General features: G+C 43.4%; 1 protein-coding gene across 1 annotated transcript in view; it reads right to left on the reverse strand.

Annotated features, from left to right (window-relative positions):
* Positions 1 to 18,022, reverse strand: part of Gdpd1 (glycerophosphodiester phosphodiesterase domain containing 1) — a 36,301-nt gene extending 18,279 nt beyond the window's left edge. The window contains exons 1-4 of the mRNA XM_027426348.2: positions 17,783 to 18,022; positions 8,794 to 8,836; positions 3,797 to 3,932; positions 1,049 to 1,094 (exon numbers count right to left, since the gene is read on the reverse strand). Of these exons, the coding sequence (XP_027282149.1) occupies positions 1,049 to 1,094; positions 3,797 to 3,932; positions 8,794 to 8,836; positions 17,783 to 17,924 (367 nt within the window). The 5' untranslated portion in view covers positions 17,925 to 18,022. The remainder of the gene's footprint in view (positions 1 to 1,048; positions 1,095 to 3,796; positions 3,933 to 8,793; positions 8,837 to 17,782) is intronic.
* Between the last annotated feature and the right edge of the window lie 1,431 nt (positions 18,023 to 19,453).

The following is a 19,453-nucleotide window of genomic DNA, read 5'->3' on the forward strand; positions in this document are numbered from 1 at the left end:
GCACAGATTCATGAGTGGGTCCACCGACATAAATACACAAACATACATAAACAAATGCCACTTAAAAATTTTAAACAAATGTATCAGCTAAATGACAGCATCAAATGTCCCAGAACCAGGAAGATCTACAAGAGGCCATTTATATTCTTTCTTTCTTTCTTTCTTTCTTTCTTTCTTTCTTTCTTTCTTTCTTCCTTCCTTTCTTTCTTTCTTTCTATCTTTATATTTATAATGGACAATATAAGTAATAGCAATGCTATAAAACTTGATGCCTTAGACGTACAGGAGGAAGAAGAGGAGGAGGAGGAAGAGGAGGAGGAGGAGGAGGAGGAGGAGGAGGAGGAGGAGGAGGAAGAAGAAGAAGAAGAAGAAGAAGAAGAAGAAGAAGAAGAAGAAGAAGAAGAAGAAGAAGAAGCAGTAGCAGCAGCAATAGTACAAAGTAATCAAGCATGGTGGCTCGATTCTACAATTCCCACTACTCTGAAGGCTGAGGCAGGATAGCTGTGAGTTTGAGGCCAGCCTGGGATACATAGAAAATTCAAGGCCAGCAGAGATATAGCCTGAGACTATCTTAAAACACACATCCTGCTTCCCACACACCCCCTGAAAAGTATAAATTATCTCCAAGAATACAAATTCAAGCCAGACGGTGGTAGTGCACACCTTTAAATCCCAGCACTCGGGAGGCAGAGGCAGGCAGATCTCTGTGAGTTCGAGACCAGACTGGTCTACAAGAGCTAGTTCCAGGATAGCCTCCAAAGCCACAGAGAAATCCTGTCTCAAACCCCTCCCCCCAAAAAAAGAATCTAAATTCAAATAATTATTATGGTATTCAGGCTTCAATCAGTTGTCAAGTGAATTTAAGATAAGTGATACAGTTAAATCTTTAGGTCAAGTATTCTTAGAATCAGATAATCATCAAGGTTTTAGATTTGTAGGTCATAGGTCAGGTTAGAGGGCAATGTTATTAGCAAGAAACTACTATGATTCTCTACATAAATGAATACTTTAATGTCAGCGTTTAAACCATAAAAAAAAAAAATGTTACCTCTCTGAAATGGGACATCCAGTTTGCAAAGGTAAGGTGGGAGCTCCTTAAAAAGATATGATTAAAAAAATGGTTAGCTCTCAAAAACTAAAAGCACTTTAGCATCTCACATTATGACATAAAGCTTTTGTTTCTTTAAAAAAAGATTAAGATGTAGCATACACTTAAACACAATATTCTTTAGCTTTCCAGAGGCAAAATCATGATAGAATTACTTATATATCACTTACAATAAATCTGTACTACTTTGATTTACATACTTTTTAAGTTTTTGCCTCCCTTTTTTAAAGATTTGTTTTGTGTGTGTGAGAGAGTGAGTGCAAATGACCTTAAGGACAAGAAGTCGCAGAACTACATGGGGGCTGGGAACTGAACTCAGACCCTCCAAAAGAGCAGATAACTGCTGAGTTATCTCTCTGGGCCCTAAATTTGTGTTGTTATTTTGTTTTGTTGTTGTGACTTTGAGATAGGATCTCTCTGGGCAGCTCTGGCTGTCTTAGAACTTGCTCTGTAGACCAAACTGGCCTCAAACCCAGAGATCTGCCTGCCTCTACTTCCTGAGTGCTGGGATTAAAGGTGTGTGTCACCAGGCCAGGTAGAGGGACAACTTTTTTGTTTTTTGGTTTTTTTTTAGAGGCAGGGTTTCTCTGTAGCTTTTGAGCCTGTCCTGGGAATCACTATGTAGACCAGGCTGGCCACTAACTCACAGAGATCCTCCTGTCTCTGCCCCTGCAGGGATTTTAAAGGTGTGGATCACCACCGCCTGGGGAGACACAATTTTTGAGTGCTGTATAGGCATTTGGCATCATACCAATTACATTACAGTACTTGAAACACAATATACATAATTAATAGTACAAAACTGTAGAAAACCAACAGAGTATACCAACCAACAATAACATGTTAATGTCAATTTTCTTTAGGGGACAAAAGTAGACACTAGTTCTTTCTTCCATTTCAGTATTTACTGTCATGCACATAAATAATATGATTTAAATTATTTAAAATTACTTCTATTTAGTCTGGGTGTGTATGACTATGACTGTACTATAGTGCATTCATGCACTTTAGAGGACACAATGCAGGAGTCAGTTCTCTTCCTTCCCCTAAATAGATCCCAGGGATAAAACTCAAGATTGTCAGGCTCGGCCTCAAAATACCTTTATCCACTGAGCTATCTTGCTAGCCCAGATATTTTTTCCCCTTTCTTTACATTACTTTCATTTGTGGGGGAGGGGCTGGAGAGCTGGCTCAGTGGTTAAGAGCACTGACTGCTCTTCAGGAGGACCCAGGGTTCAATTCCCAGCACCCACATGGCAGCTCACAACTGTCTAGCTCCAGTTCCAGGGGAACTGACACTCACGGCAAAACACCAATGTACGTAAAACTACAAATAAATAGATAAATTTCTTTCATATGATCAAATTTTTAAGACTGGTGTGTGTGTGTAAGCATGGGCACCATGTGTGCCACAGAGCACATGGAGATCAGAAGAAAACTTCTGGGAGTTGGGTTTCTTTTTCCACTGGTTTTGAAATAGGGTCTTTCTTGGTGTTGCTGTTGCTCTGTGGCTTCCAGATGGTTTTCCTTTCTCCACCTCCCATCTTGTGGTAGGTGGGCTGGGATCAGAGACACACAGCACTTCATTTTTTCTTTCCTTTCACTTGGTTTCTTGATCTGGGCTCTGGAGATCAAACTCAGAGTATTTGCCTTTCCTGGCAATCACCTTTATCTGCCCAGCTATTTCGCTGGCCCTTCAACTGGCATGGTGGTTTGAACGTAACTGGGCCCCATAATCTCATAGGGAGTCCTACTATTAGGTGTGGCTTTGTTGGAGTGGGTGTGGCCTTTTTGGAGGAAGTGTGTCACTGTGGGGGCGGGCTTTGAGGTTTCCTTCTCTCAGGATACCACCCAGTGTCTCAGTCGACTCCCTGCTGCTTGTAAGGTATAGGACACTTAGCGACTACTCTAGCACCATGTCTGCTGCATGCCACCATGCTTCCTGTCATGATGATAATGGACTGAACCTCTGAAACTGTTAAGTGAGCCACTCCAATTAAATGTTTTCTTTATGAGTTGCTGTATTCATGGTGTCTCTTCACAGCAACAGAAACCTTAACTAAGACAGTAGTGTATACCTACAAACCTAGCATTTGGTAAGTGAAAGCAGGATTATCAGAAGTTCAAGATTATTCTTAGTTCTGTAGGGAGTTCATGGCCAGCCTGGACTACACAAGACTCTGTCTAAGAAAAAGATGAAGCAGGTCCCCACAGATGCATTTTAACTATACAGATTCCTTGCTGGATGCCAAGATACTTTAACATTTTCCCTCTTCCTCATTTATTTCAATCACGGTCATCTTTAGGAATTTTGTTGTTTGGACTTACAGGTGTGATACCTAAAGGGGCCTGAAAAGTGTGTTGGGTCCCCTGGAACTGGAGTTACAGACAGTTGTGAAATACCATGTGGGTACTGGAAACGGAACCGGATCCTCTGGAAGAGGAGCCAGTGCCCTCAAGCACGGAGCCATCTCTCCTGTCCCTGTTTGTCTGTCTGAGACAGGAGCCCAGACTGGCATCAAGCTTGGGACAATCATGCTTCCCAGGTGCTGGGATTATAGCTGTGAACCATTAAACCAGGTCAATCATCAGCTTTTTCACAAGTTATTTATTGTAGTGACATCTGGCTCTTTTCTGCCTTAAAAATATTACCCCTAAATATAATGATATTAGCTTATTTTTACTTACAGAATATTTGAGATCAGAGACATTTACATTGATCCCAGTTGACCTCTTCAGATTTGCATCATGTGACACTACGACTTGTTCATCTTTTGTGATATGGCAGTCCAGTTCTAACATATCAGTTCCAATGTTAACAGCACTGAAGACATAAGAGAAAAATGGCACTTTGAAGACTAGTAAACATTTACATGTATCAGAGATGAAGATTCTGATATTAAAATCCAGGGTATCCCACAACACTGAAATAGCTCAACAACATTTATCACCATTAATCAATGTGATGTTATAATCATATAATAAGTTATTAAAATGTTGTGGCTTGTAGTAAGTGAATCATGTTGTCTCTTCCAAAGAAACTATGGTTAATTCTGACATGTCAATATAGTGAGGGGGAAAAAAATACCTAACCAGATATTAAGAGATTTGGGTGGCAATTCCTGACACATTAGTATAACTTAGGGCAAGTAGACTTTCCTCTTATGGCCTGTATTTACACATCTATAAAATGAAATTACCAAGAAATAAGACAAGGATGGCTGCTTTTATTATCTTGATTCAACATACTATTAGGTGGTCTGGTGGTATATTCCTGTAATCCCAGCACTTGGGAGGAGGAGAGAGGAAGATAGAAGAGTGAAAAATAAAAATAAGACAACAATGGATTCCAATGAAAGGGAGATCTAGGAAATGATAGAAAAGGTACAGAAATAACCAAGTGAGCTGATGCATGCCTGTGCAATTCCAAGACTCAGGAGTTGTAGCAGGGTAAGAAGTTCAAGGTCATTCTCAGCTACATAGGGTGAAGTTCAAGGACAGCTTGGGATACATGATATCCTGTTCTAAAAACAAAGCAACAAAAACAAAAAAAAATGAAAAGGAAGAGCAAGGAAGAAAGGAATGAATGAATGGATTTGGAAAATAATACATGAACAAGAGAAATTCTGTCAGAGACACAAAAAAATGATAACAATGGAAACAAGTAGAAATCCTAGAGATGGAATTCAGTCTCTAAACTTGAGCATGTAACAGAAAGCTTCAGAGCCATGCCAACCTGAGGAGCCATGGATGAGACTGCACAGAATAGGGGGTTTCACTAGTAAGGATTTACAAATGGCTAGAAAGTGTATAAACCGACATTCAACAGCAAAACTCTAGGAAAAGGCTAGATATAGTAGCTCACACCTGAAATCCCAGCACTTGAGAAGCTGAGACAGGAGCGTGCCTCCAGTTTGAGTCCAACCTAGGATATATAGTAAGTCCTAGATCAGCCTGGGTACACTGTGAGACCTGCTGAGGCAGGGTCACATAGGGAATAGTTTAGTAAACAGACTGCACTTGGCGTAGGTGATGCACAGCACACCCCTCTCTCCTAATTCATTTGGAAGTGCACATGCACGCACACGCACACACCTACCTCCAAGTAACACATCTACTTTATGGGGAATGTACTGTGTATGTTCATCTTATTGATTATTGAATAAAGTACTGTTTGGCCAATGAGACAGCAAGTTGGACAGGACTAGGAGTCAAAGAGGATTCTGGGAAATGTAGTAGAGAAGTGGTGATCCAGGCAGGAAGTGACATAGCTAGGAGACTCATATTTAAGCAAGGAGAAACAGGAAGTGTCCCCCTTTCCCCTCCACTCTTCCTCCAGCAGCACATGTGATCCACCGGCAAGGAGGGACGCCAATAGAAGGTGTCCGATAAGATAAGTCTTACAAAATATATAGATTTATGATAATTAAGACTGAGCTAACAGATGAGAATCCTAGTCATTGGCCAAGCAGCATTTGTACCTAATATAAGTCTGTATTATTTTGTCCATCCACTCGGTGGGCAGAACTCAGGAGGCTGGCAGAGACTGCCCACGTGGCAGTGGGGCTTGGGCTTTGGCGGAAAGATTTATCATAACACCTATTATTTATCATCTATGCATATGAAAAAATCATATGCACTGGTCAAACATGGCAGCATACACCATTAATCCCAGCAGTCCACTCAAGAGGATCTCTGTGAGTTCAAGGCCAGTCTGGTCTACATAGTGCAGGATAGCCAGTAATACATAGAGAGATCTTGTCTCAAAAAAAATCTTTTTAAAAGCATGGGGGGGGGGGCATGGCAGTGTACAACTATAGAGAAAGGGAGAGAGAGGCGTCAGGCATGGCAGTGCAACACTAGAGAGAAAGAGAGGTGCCGGGCATGGTGGTGTACATCTAGCACTTGGGGGGTGAAGGCAAGATGATTAAGAACTGAACTAAAGTCCTGTTTCAACTACATGCCAAGTTGAGGGTTATATGAATCTTGGTTATATGACCGTTCCCCCAACCCCGCAAAAAAAAAAAAAAAAAAAAAATTAGGGCTGGAGAGATGGCTCAGTGGTTAAGAACAATGGCTGTTCTTTCAGAGGTCCTGACCAGCAACCACATGGTGGCTCACAACCATCTATAATGGGATCTGATGCTCTCTTCTGGCCTGCAGGCATACATGCAGACAGATCATTCATACCTAAAAAATACATAAATAAATAAAAGCTTTTTAAAAAATCACAAAAGACGTGGGAAAAAACAAAACAACAAAAATTCCACTAAAACACTGCCCAAAACTTCCAAGGGTTGAAGAGACAGCTTCGGTAAGAGCAGGTAAGTGAGTTCAAGGCAAGAGTGGTCTATAGAGAGAGCTCCAGGAGAGCCAGCACTAAACAGGGAAATCCTGTCTCAAAAAACAAAAACAAACAAACCAGAAAAGAAACAGAAGACTGGGAAGATGGCTCAGTGAGTTAGGGAGCCACATGGAGAAAGGAGAAAACTGACACACACACACACACACACACACACACACACACACACACACACACACACACACACACACACACACACACACACGAGAGAGAGAGCCAGGGCAAATAATTATTTTTTGACTACATGCCAAATTCTGCTTCCAGGTATTGCTAATATAACTTGCTTCTTCTTCCATTCATATAAGTACCACAGGGATTACATTGTCCTCTTTGTATTCACCTATGTGGCCCAGTTTAATAACCTAGTTTTATTAGGTCTTAAGAATCAGGTTTTTGCAGGGTGTGGTGGTACATGCCTAAATCTTAGCACTCGGGAGGTAGAGGCAGGAGAGTCAGTTTAGAGTTATTCTTGGACACATACTCCTTTCAGGTACAGCCCAGTCTGTGAGAACCCACACATCTCAAAAAACAAAACGCCACATTTTATATACATAAGGACTTGGTTCACTGTGCATGTGCGTGCATACAATTCCTTAGTTTTACCTTCTATGCTCACTATGAAGGAGTTGCTGTCTCCTTTACCAATATTTTTTAGGGGGTGTGTGTTCAAGACTGGGTTTCTCTCTGTAACAGCCCTAACTGTCCTGGAAGCGTTCTGTGGAACAAGTTGGCCTCAAACTCACAGAGATATGCCTACTGGATGCTGGGATTAAAGGCATGTGCCACCACCACCCCACCTTTTTTATGATTTACTTATTTTTATTTTATGTGCACTGGTGTTTTTCCTGAATTTGTGAATCTGTGTGAGGGTGTTGGGTCTCCTGGAACTGGAGTTACAGGCCCTTGTAAGCTGCCATGAGGGCGCTGGAGACTGAAGAACTCCTGTGCTGTGGAAGCACAGCCAGTGTTCTTAACTACTGAGCCATTGCTGAAGCTCCAACAAATAATCTTTAAGATGTTACTGAATGAGCCGGGCGTTGGTGGCACACGCCTTTAATACCAGCACTCGGGAGCCAGAGGCTAGGTGGATCTCTGTGAGTTCGAGACCAGCCTGGTCTACAAGAGCTAGTTCCAGGAAAGCCTCCAAAGCCACAGAGAAACCCTGTCTGGAAAAACAAAAACAAACAAACAAACAAACAAAGATGTTACTGAATGATGAAAAGCAGAAACTTAGATCAAATTCTGCTGGGCTGTGGGAGTACCTCAACCATAGAGCACATGTTAGCATGCAGAAGCCCTGGCTTCAATCTTCAGCACAACCCTCCTGATTAGTCCTAATTACAAATAAAATGCTTTCATATTGCCTAGGAGTATGGGACCACCCTGGTCAACTGAGAGAGAGATGTCCACCCCATCTTAAAATATGGCTTAATAGCCGGGCATTGGTGGCGCACACCTTTAATCCCAGCACTCGGGAGGCAGAGGCAGGCGGATTTCTGGGAGTTCGAGGCCAACCTGGTCTCCAGAGCGAGTGCCAGGATAGGCTCCAAAGCTACACAGAGAAACCCTGTCTCGAAAAACCAAAAAAAAAAAAAAAAAAAAAAAAAAAAAAAAAAAAAAAAAGGCTTAAAGTTCCATTACAATTCTTTTCTCACTAAGGGTGGATGCCTTCCTTTCATTGACCTTGCTTAGATGAGATCAGGCACGTTCAGGGTGGTAAGGCCATACACTCATTAACCTTGCTTAGTATCCTGTTGTGTTACTCAGAGAAGGGAAAGCAGGCTGATGGTAATCATCTGGCTCCAAGACAAAGAACAAGGGCCCCACTCTGTCTCCTGCAGCTTCTACTACTATCACAAGGCCTTGAAAGGGCCTCTGTATGAACTATGAATCTATTATAAATAGAAACAATTTAACTCATCTTACTAAAAAAATAAAATCAGCACACAAGAGCATCCCAAGAAGAACCCCCATTGCAGGTTCCTGCTCAACAGAAACTACCGGGCACAAACACACACAATCCTGTTCATAGCCAACAGCTGGTGTAATCTGCTCTCATCTGCTTTTGTCTCATCTGCTCTTTCTGCACAGGACCGACTAGCATTACTCACAGTCTGCCCTTGTCACAGATGTCTGCTTCCAGCTCTGCCAATGGAATCTCTTTGGACTACTCAACACTTGGACTATACTTTTACAATTACGCAGGAGCCAAACACTCTGTGTAATACTTCAAAGGCACATATACACCATCTTCCTCACTTTAATGACATCTCCCCATTACTTCAATGACAGGCTCTAAGAGGGGACCTTCCTGTGTACTTACTGCTGGAAGGCAGTCATTGTGTTCTCCAGGTTTTCTCCAGCACCTGTGGAAAAATGGAGTTTAAATTTCATTTACTTGTCATGTTGAACATTTTATTTCTCTAGAAATTGCAATGAGCCTGTGTGTGTGTGTGTGTGTGTGTGTGTGTGTGTGTGTGTGTGTGAGTGTGTGTGTGTGTGTGTGTGTGTGTGATGGGTGAGGAGGTGGGTGGAATCCTATTTTTCAGGTTTTGTTTTGTTTTGTTCTTTGAGACAGGGTTTCTCTGTGTAGCTCTGGCTGTCTTGAAACTCACTCTACAGACCAGGCTGTCCTCAAACAAGAGATCCACCTGCCTCTGCCTTCAGAGTTCTGGCATCAAAGGCACGGTGCCATCACTGATTCAGGTCAACAAGCATGTATTTAAGGGAATTCAGATAATGGTTCCTTCACAGTCCATTGAGGTCAGTGATATTCCTCCAGAGCCCTTTTTAACTGCTGGAGATACAACTCAGTTAGTAGAGTGCCTAACGTATACGAAGCCCTAGTACTTTGTGTTACTATAAATCAGGTGTGGCAGCAGCCTATATTTATAATCCCAGCACCTGGAAGGCAGAGGCAGAAAGACCAGGAGTTGGAGGCCAGCCCTGGCTACATCAGTTAGTTTAAAAAAAAAAAAAAAAACAGCCCTCTTTAAAAGAGCCCCTGCTTAGTTCAGGTGTGCATTCAGCCCATAATTCTTTCTTATCTTCTTTTATGTTCCCTTGAATTATGGCCATACTTACAACAACTTCAAAGTTCCCCTCTCAAGATCTTTGATGTCTCATTTTTACGACAGTTTATTCCAGGATCCATTTTAGGATAAAATGGTTTTTGATTGCTAGCTGCTAATAATGCCTATTAGCTTTCTAGTCTAAGAAGCTATGAAGATCACAAAGGGCCAACATGGAGGTTGAGAGGCGTTATTTCTATTCAGAGCCCAGGCACTGCATGGTATTCATCCACAGCGACTGCAAGGTGTTCAGATTCTGTAAATCCAAATGTCATAAAAACCTTACAAAGCACAATCCTCTCAAGGTCACGTAGCCTTCCAGAGGCAGCTCCTAAGAGCTCACAGCGGACAGTTCATTTGAAAAATGCAGAAAGGATCCATGAAATACTAGGGAGAGTTTCAGGAAAAGATACTGGTGCAATGAAGCATTGAAGAGATCAGACAGAAATGCCAAGCTGAATTTATATTGAACAGGTTGAAGAAAAGTGAGAGTCATGGAAAGTTCAGGTCATTCAAGCCAGCAAATGCCAGGTTTTTGTTGTTGTTGTTGTTGTTGTTTTGGGGGGATCAAGACAGGGTTTCTCTGTGGCTTTGGAGGCTGTCCTGGAACTTGCTCTTGTAGACCAGGCTAGTCTCGAACTCACAGAAACCCACCTGCCTCTGCCTCCCGAATGCTGGGATTAAAGGCATGCGCCACCACCGCCCGGAGCAAATGCCAGGTTTAACATATTAACAGCTATAAGGCCTAGAAAGCCAACTATACCAGAGTTGGATTTCCATCACAATGTCCTTTCAATTTTGAGAATTTTTTTTTCTTTTCTTTTCCGAGTGGTTCTCATGTAGTTCATGCTGGCCTCAAGCCCGTTATGTAATAGAGGAAATACTTGAACTCCTTCCTGATCCTCCTGTCTCCACTTCCCAAGTGCTGGGATCACACCACACTTGGTAATTTTTAGGGGTTGTGTTTGCAAGCATGTTTCCCTGTGTGTGCATAGGCCACAGCACGTGTGTGCTGGTCAGATGACAACTTGGGGTCTGCCTTCTACTCAGTGTGAAGTGTCTGTTGTTTTCCCATTGCACACGGCAGGCTAGCTACCTCTGATAGCCATCTCCTCCAAGGAGCTCTGGGATTACAGATGTGATATACACCTGGCTTTTATATGGTTTCTGGGGATTCACACTCACATTCTTACACTTGCCCAGCAATCACTGTTAGCCCTGAAGCCATCTCTCCAGTCCCAATTTTCAGGTTTGGTGGAGTTTTTTGTTATTATTTTGTCTATTTATTTATTTATTTGTTTATTCATTTATTTGAGATAGGGTTCTAGATGGATGTGGTAGCACTCTCCTTTAATCCCAGTACTCCAAGTGGCAGAGGCAGGAGGATCTCTGTGAATTCAAGGCCAGCTGGGTCTACAAAGAGAGTTCCAGAAAAAATAAGGGACAAGGTTTTACTCTATAGCTTAGGCTAGGGTGAAACTCACTAAGTAGCCTAGGCTGGCCCTCAAATTCTTAGCAATCCACCTACCTCAGCATGCATGAGCTACCATGCCCAATACACTCCCCCCCCCCCTTTGAGACAGAGTTTCTTCTCTGTGTAGTCCTGCAACTCACTCTGTAGACCAGGCTGGACTCAATCTCACAGAGATCTGCTAGCCTCTGCATCCTGAGCACTGGGATTATAGATGTGCATCATCACCGCCCAGAAGAAGAATATTTTTGTCTTATTTATCTATTACCAGCACTAAGGATTGAATTGAGCCCATGGCCTTGTGCTTACAAGGCAAGAACTCTACCACTTAGCCAAACCCAGCTCCCAATACCGTCTTTTTAAAACTAAGTACATGATGGCAAAGAATACAATGACTACCAATACATTTTGTACCATGGTTTTGAGTCATGCTATGGCAATAGCAATTTTAACCACTGACATTTTTGAGTAGGGAGAGAGACACTAGGGATTGGAACTCAATTTTCAAGGCCTCAAACAGGCAAAGCATACAGAGTACCACTGAGCTACATGCCCAGGCATACCTATCAACACTTTGTAGTACTGGTGAAGGCAGGTACGTGAGGTAAATGTTGTCTTATGGACATAGTCTTGACCTTGCAGACTGATGTAAGGGTATAAAGGACCCCCAGAAGCTAGAAGCCACCCTCTGAAGATGCCAGAAGAATGAGTCAAGATGACAGAGAGTGACCAACTCGGAAGGGAAACAAGGGCCTTTTTGTTAGGATCTCTACGTAGCCCAGGCTGGCCTCAAATTCTCAATCTTCCTGTCTCGTGGGTGATGGAATTAAAGACCTATACTATCACTGCTCAGTTAACAAGGATTTGTGAAGTTCTAGACATATTCTATTAAAAAATTTTACTCCATTTAGGTCCAGAAATGGTGGCACACTCCTGTAATCCCAGCACTCAGGAGGCAGAAACAGTGTTTGAGGCCAGCTTGGTCTCACAGTGAGGTCCAGGACAGCCAGCACTACAGAGGGTCTCTGTCTCAAAACAACAACAATATTATTTCAACAATAATATTTCACTACTCTTGGCTGTCCTGGAACTCACTCCATAGACCATGCTGGCCTCAAACTCACGGAGATCCACCTGCCTCTGCCTCCTGAGTGCTGGTATTAAAGGTGTGTGCCACCACTGCCTGGCTCATTTCATTATTTTTAGACAGGGTCTCTCTACATAGCCCTGGCTGTCCTGGAACTTGCTAAGTATATTAGGCTGGTCTTGGCTTTACAGAAATCTGACTGCCTCTGCCTCCCATCCAGATAACTACCACCCAGACAGCCTCTTACTTTTCAGTTTTACCGGTAAGTGATTACCATAGTCTTCTAGCTGCTATAAAACTAGGAAGTAAATTCCTCAAGGATTAAACCTGCTGATTACGGAGACTCATATGGTGAAACCTGCAGAGTAACTGAGGGACTAATTAAGAAACATAGTGCTCCTCTCCAAGGAATTATTTAATGGTAGGTCCTCCCTCATGGACTTGCTCAAATTTACTTTCTCTCAAATAATCATCATGTGACTCACAGAAACAGCCTAATTAATTTTTTTGTTTCTCCTAATAAGTTTCCAGATCTACAATTAAACAATTCTACACACAATATACTTTTTTCCCCTGTGTTTTTGAGACAGGGTCTTGTATTCCAGGCTCGATCCAGACTCACTATGCAGCTGAGGGTGGCTTTGAACTTCTGATCCTTCTGTTTCCATGTTTCAGTGCTGCAGTTACAGCACTGCCACCATTCGTGGCTTACATGGGTCTGGGGACGGAACTTGTGGCTTCACGAATGTTAGGTAAGTACCATTTCCTCAGCTCTTTACGATTTTCATTACACATGAATTACTTACTTCCTGTAAGTGGGGTGGGAATACACATGACACTGTGTGCATGTACAGGTCAGAAGACAACCTGGCGGTGGTGGCGCTCGCTTTTAATCCCAGCACTCGGGAGGCAGAGGCAGGCGGATCTCTGTGAGTTCGAGACCAGCCTGGTCTACAAGAGCTAGTTCCAGGACAGTCTCCAAAGCTACAGAGAAACCCTGCCTCAAAATCCCCCATCCCTCCCCGCCAAAAAAAAGAAAAAAAGAAGGCACAGGTCAGAAGACAGCTAGTCTGAGATAAAGTCCATTGTCAAAAGCAACATGAAAAGGAAAGGGTTTGTGTCAGCTTAACTTCTAGGTCATAGTCCATCACTGGAGGAGGGCAGGGCAGGAACTCAAGCAAGGCAGGAACCTGGAGGCAGGAAGTGAAGCCACGGTGGAACACTGCTTACGGACTTGTTCCCCATAGCTTGCTTACCCTGCTTTCTTATACCATCTAGGACCACTTGCCCAGGGATGGCATCACTCACAATTGACTAGACCTTCCCACATCAATCATTAGTCAAGAAAATGCCCTACAGACTTGCCTTCAGACAATCTGATTCCTTCAATTAAGATTCCTTCTTCTCATGTATGTCTGTCTATGTTTGTGTCGAGGTGACAAAAACCAACCAACACATCTACCATGTGAGACCCATGGGTCAAATTCAGGTTTTTAGGCTTGGCAGTTGACATCTTTACTTATTGAGCCATCTCATCAGCCCTATTATTGGTTTATTGAGATGGAGTCTTATGTAGCCCAAGGTGGCTTCCAACTCACTATGCATTCAGGGATGACCTTGAACCCTTGATATTCCTGCCTCAAGTGTGTTTGTGTTTTAGCCTTCTCACTCCATAGACCAAGGTGGCTTCAAACTTACAACCTTCCTACCTCAGCCTCCCCAGTGCTACGGTCACCCTACTATTAATTTTGTTTGTTTCACTGTATGCTTTTATTGTGTATGTGTAGGGGTGGGTGTTTATATTCGAAGGAAAACAGTATAATTTCTAGTGCTAACACTTTTTATTTGTGTATTACTGTAATATAAATTGCTGGATTGGTGTAATATAAAGAGTTGAATGGCCAATATCTAGGCAGGAGAGGATAGGCAGGATTTCCAGGGAGAGAGAGGAAGAGAAGGAGAAATCTAGGTGCACAGATTTCGCTAACAGACTCGGAGCAAGTTGAACGTGCTGTACTAAGAAGAGGTTGGCAGTCCTGATGAGAAAAACACAACTACATATGGCACCCAAAGTGGGGAACCAGATGAACAATTTATCTAATTATTCTTTATCAATAAAAACTCGGGAGTCAGATATCAGGGTAAGAAACTGATCAGAGAAATGGCAGAAAAGCGACCAGGAACCTCCTCTCTCTCTCCTTCCTGGATCTAAAAGGACCAAGAATCTTTCGAAGCCCCTCCCTACTTCTTACTATGTCTCTCTATCTGTCCTCAGCGCTCCAAATCTCTATGGCTACTTTGGCCAGCTAGTAGCTAGCTCTGCCCTCTAATTCAAAGTAAACTTTATTGCCAGTCTGTGGAGTGTCAGAGTCAAAATATCCCACAACACTCACCACATAGAGTATGCTAACTGACTGGAGCCTAAGGGACCTGTCTCCACCTCTCCGGCACTGGGAATACATGTACATACCACTGCACCCAGCTTCTTTTACACAGGTTCTGGGAGTCAAACTCATGTCCTCTTACATAGTGATCTCCCAGCCCCCTGTGTTCTCAGTTCATATTAATTTTCCCTCCTTTATGTAGTGCTCCCTAATTACTTTTGATCTTGATAGGATAAGATAAGAAAACATTGCAATTTGCATCCTCACATAAGATTTTTTTTAACTTTAAAAAAAAAAGTGTTTTTTTTTTTCAATGTGCATTGGTGTGAAGGTGTGAGATCCCCTGGAACTGGAGTTACAGATAGTTGTGAGATGCCATGTGGGTGCTGGGAATTGAACCCAGGTCCTCTAGAAAAGCAGTCAGTACTCTTAACTGCTGAGCCATCTCTCCATCCCCTACAGAAGATTTTTTTAACATTTATTTATTTTATGCGTGTGCACACATATGCATGGAAGTCAGACAAATTGAGGGAGTCATGTCTCCTCTCCAACCATGTGGGGTCCCTCAGATTGAACTCAGGTTGCCAGGCCTGGCAGCAGGTACCTGTGCCCATTACCCTGCCTGTGATGCTATGAAGGAAATAATATTGGTCCAGCTCCTTCTATAATCTTTCAGATAGATGTTTTTTGGTTTTTGTTTTTCGAGACAGAATTTCTTTGTGTAACAGCCATGGCTGTCCTGGAACTTACTGTGGAGACCAGGCTGACCTCGAACTCACTGAGATCCACCTGCCTCTGCTTCCCAAGTGCTGGGATTAAAAAATGCACCACTACTGCCCAGGTCAGAGGGATATATTGTATATGAATCAACGTTTACTTTTCTTATAGTTTTTGTTTGACCACCATTATATTATCATTAACATCCTCATATATATAACATATAATGTGCTACTGTGTTGTTTATAAAACCAAGGAAAAACTATGACAACAAGTTTCAGACCAAAAGAATAATCTTCAATAGGAAGATTGGTGATGACAAATACCTGTGATGCCAGCACTCAGGAAGCTGAAGCAGGACTATCTTAAATTCAAGGCCATTCTGTTCAAAGCCAGCCTGAGCTATACAGTAAGACTATTTAACAAACAACAGAAAAGGCAAGACTGGACTGGATAGATAGCACAGTAGGTAAATCATTTGCTTCAGATCCCCAGAACCCATGCACAAGCCAGAAACAGTAGAACCCAGAACCCATGCACAAGCCAGAAACAGTAGAACCCAGAACCCATGCATAAGCCAGAAGCAGTAGAACTGTGCCCTTACTGGTAGATGGAAGGCCAGGCAGGAGAAGTTCCAACCCCCAACTCAAGTTTACTGGTGAGTCCAGCAAGAAGCTCCATTTCAAACAAGGTAAAGACAAGAACCAATATCTGATATTGTCTTCTGACCTCCACACACGAACTCTAGTATGTATATGCCTACACTCACACGAAAACACACCATACACCCATACAGAGACACATTAAAACACCACCACTGCCGGGCGTTGGTGGTGCACACCTTTAAATCCCAGCACTCGGGCAGCAGAGGCAGCAGATCTCTGAGTTCGAGGCCAGGCTGGTCTCCAGAGCGAGTGCCAGGATAGGCTCACAAAGCTACACAGAGAAACCCTGTCTCAAAAAAAAAAAAAAAAAAAAAAAAAAACCACCACCACCAGCAGCTGGACATGACAGCTCATTTAATACCAGCACTTGGGAGGAAGAGGCAGAAAGGCTGAGTTCAAGGCCAGCCTGTTCTACAGAGCTAGTTCCAGGACAGTCAGGGCTATACAGAAAAACCCTGTCTTGTAGAACAAACAAACAAAAGTGGGAAACTGTGTTTAACTGATAAAATTATACAAAAGAGTGATAATGTATTTCTATGACATATTTGTCTTAATAGAAGTTATGGTCCCAGCACACCTTTACCCCCAGCACTGGGAAGGCAGAGGCAGAGTGCCAGACCAGCTTGGTATACAGAGGGACTTGCAGGCACTCCATAGCAAGACCCCATCTTTGAAAAATCTAAAAGAAAAAAAAAAAAAAAACAAAAAAAAAAACATTATGGTACAACAACAAATTTTAGACTATAGAATTTACCATTTAAACTGTACATGTCAAGCGATTTCCTTTTTTCTTTTCTTTTCTTTCTTTTTTTTTTTTTTTTGAGACAGGGTTTCTTTGTGCATCTCTGGCTGTCAAAGGAACTCACTCCAGCTAATCTTAACTTTACTTCAGATGGCCTCGAACTCAGAGATCTGCCTGCATCTGCCTCCCGAGTGCTGGGATTTAAAGGCATGGGCTACCAAAACTGGCTCCATTTCAAGCCACTTTAACCTAGTGTCGCATTCATCCCAGAAAAAAAATTAAAAGTGATTGAAACAATTATACATTATGATTAAGATGTAATGAAGTCACATTATTAAACAGTAATGAAGAAGCAAAGACGTGGCCTGTTGTAGGAAATCAGAGTGAATGCCCCTTGATCCTTACAGCAATATACTTTTACAAGAGAACATTACCATCTTTAAAAAATAATACCAATAAACGAAATCATGTTTTAGTCTTTTAGAAACCCACGAACCATTGCTGGGATAAATGCTGCTGTGAAAGACAAAAAAAAAAAAAAAAAAAAAAACTACAAAAACCAGGTACTAGCCTTGGAGTCCTCGGAACCAGAACCCTCCAAGTTCCCTGTCTCACTTCAGTCCAAGCCCTGTGACCTTGGAAAACGTCCCTAGTTTGGAGACACTTCTCTCCAGAGCTCAATTACAAATGCCTGGAGGGTGGGCCAGGTCACTAGGCATCGCAGACTCCTCAGCTCGCTCCAGGTGACTCGCGGGTCCTCAGCCCTGCCTGTGCCCAAGCTCTTCCCCATGGACTCAGCCACCAGCTTGTCCCCAGCAGTCTGTCCCTGGTTCCCCCTGCGGGTGTCTCCTGGATCTGCATCGGCTTTGTGCCTGGCTCCCAAGAAGGGTCCTCCGGATCATCCTTCCAGCGGCTGAGAAACGCCCCACTTCTCGCTCTCATCCTGCGCTTCCCCTCCTCACAGAAGCCCTGCCACCATTCCTCCCCAGAGACGCCCACCAGGAGTGGGACACGAGACCTCTTTCCTTTCCTCCCCTCGGGACGACTCACCAGACGAAGCCCTCCAGTCACTGGAGCCCATTCTTCCTCAGCCTCTCCAGCATGCCCACCCTCCTCTACCTTCTGCTAGGAGGCCACCCCCATCTCCGCCATCCGATTCTGGGGACCCCTCTCACCTCCGCGGTGAGAGATGTGCCTACTGAGGAATCGCTGCTTCTTTTTCTGGTGCAACAGCGTTGGGTATTTAAGCAACAAGAACGACGTGACCAAATACCCTCCTAGGGTAGAGAGAAGGCAAAAAGCCGCGGTGGACGACATCCTCAGTCACCACCTTCTGGGCCTCTGAACCCCACTGCGCTGCGGTGGTAGCAACGGCTGCGGCGCCGGCGGCTGCTCGAGGTCTGCTCGCCCCCAGCCGGTGCCCTCGGCGCAGCGCACTTGTTCTTGTGGACTCAACACGCAGGCGCAGCCCGACCCCAGCGCCTGAGCAACAAAGGGGCTCCGATACGCAGGCGCGCTGCGTCAGGGAGCGTTTGGCGTCCAGCGGCTGTGGTCCCACGCCTCCTAAGTGCTTCTAAGAAGATCCTGAGGCAAGAGGTTGGAAGCTTGCCAGTGCTTTTTTTGTTTTATTATTTTATTTTATTGCACCACTCAAGCAGAAAAGGCTCACAAGCCAGGATGGCCGTCAGGAAATTCTGACGTAATTGGGAAATGTACATCAAAGGAGGATTCCAGGGCAAGTCCTAGCCCCTTCTCTAGGAAATGCAAAGGATTGTTACTAATGCCTCGAATTCGTTACGTACTCGAGAAGTATTGACTCAACAGTTCGTGTAAGAAACTTGGGGCTGGAAGGCGTAGCCAGTTGGTAGAGCGGACCGGTTCAAGCTCCAGCACAAAATAAATATAAATAAGGAAACTGGCACCTAAATTTTCCATTTCCCTTTTTCATCTCACACATTACACATTAAGAAAACACTAGGAACCACGTTTTAAGGGGACAGGGTGTTGGTTTTGTGAAACAGGGTCTTACGTAGCCCTGTCAAGACTTGAATTCTGTTATGTGGTAGTGGACAGACCTTTGAACCCCCGATTCTCCTACCTCAGCCTCCAGAGTGCTGGAATTATAGGCATGCCCAGCTGTAGATCATATTTCATGAAAAGGAACTAACCACAAAGGCTATAGCTGTGGCTCAGTGGTAGAGCACTTTCCTAGCATGTTCAAGGCCTTAGGTTTGTTTTGTTTATTGAAAACAGGGTTTCACTGTGGAGATCATGTTGGCCTCAGACTTAGAGGGTTCAACTTGCCTCTGCCTTCCAAGTATTGGGATTACTAACTTATTTATTTTTGGAGATAGGGTCTCACTATGTACCTCTGGCTGACCTGGTACTTACCATGAAGACCAGGCTCCAGATCCACGTGCCTCTGCCTTTAATACTAGTGGTTTGATTCCCAATACAAAACAATCAGCAATAAACTGACTCACCATCGTGTTTAGCTCAGGCTGGCTTCAAACTCATAGGGCCAAGCAGTTGTCTTGCTTCATCTTCATTAGCTGGAGCTACAGGTAAGGGCTGCTGCACCTGATCGAATTGTTTATTTTTTATGGACTTATTTTGTGGGCGCACAAGTAAAGGCCAGAGGAAACCTGTGGAATGCAGTTCTGTCCTTCCACCATGGGAGACCTGAGGTGACAGCTCCTTTTCCTACTAAGCCATCTTGCTGGGTCAGTAACAGCTTTTGGAAATGTGATCAACACAGTATTTCACATACATTGAGATTAAAATCTCTGTTAACAGTATTTAAAATGCATCTAGGAAAATAGAGTCAATTACACTCCTTTGGGTCT

The sequence above is a fragment of the Cricetulus griseus genome, chromosome 7 (genome assembly GCF_003668045.3).
Source record: "Cricetulus griseus strain 17A/GY chromosome 7, alternate assembly CriGri-PICRH-1.0, whole genome shotgun sequence".
Lineage (NCBI taxonomy): Eukaryota > Metazoa > Chordata > Mammalia > Rodentia > Cricetidae > Cricetulus > Cricetulus griseus.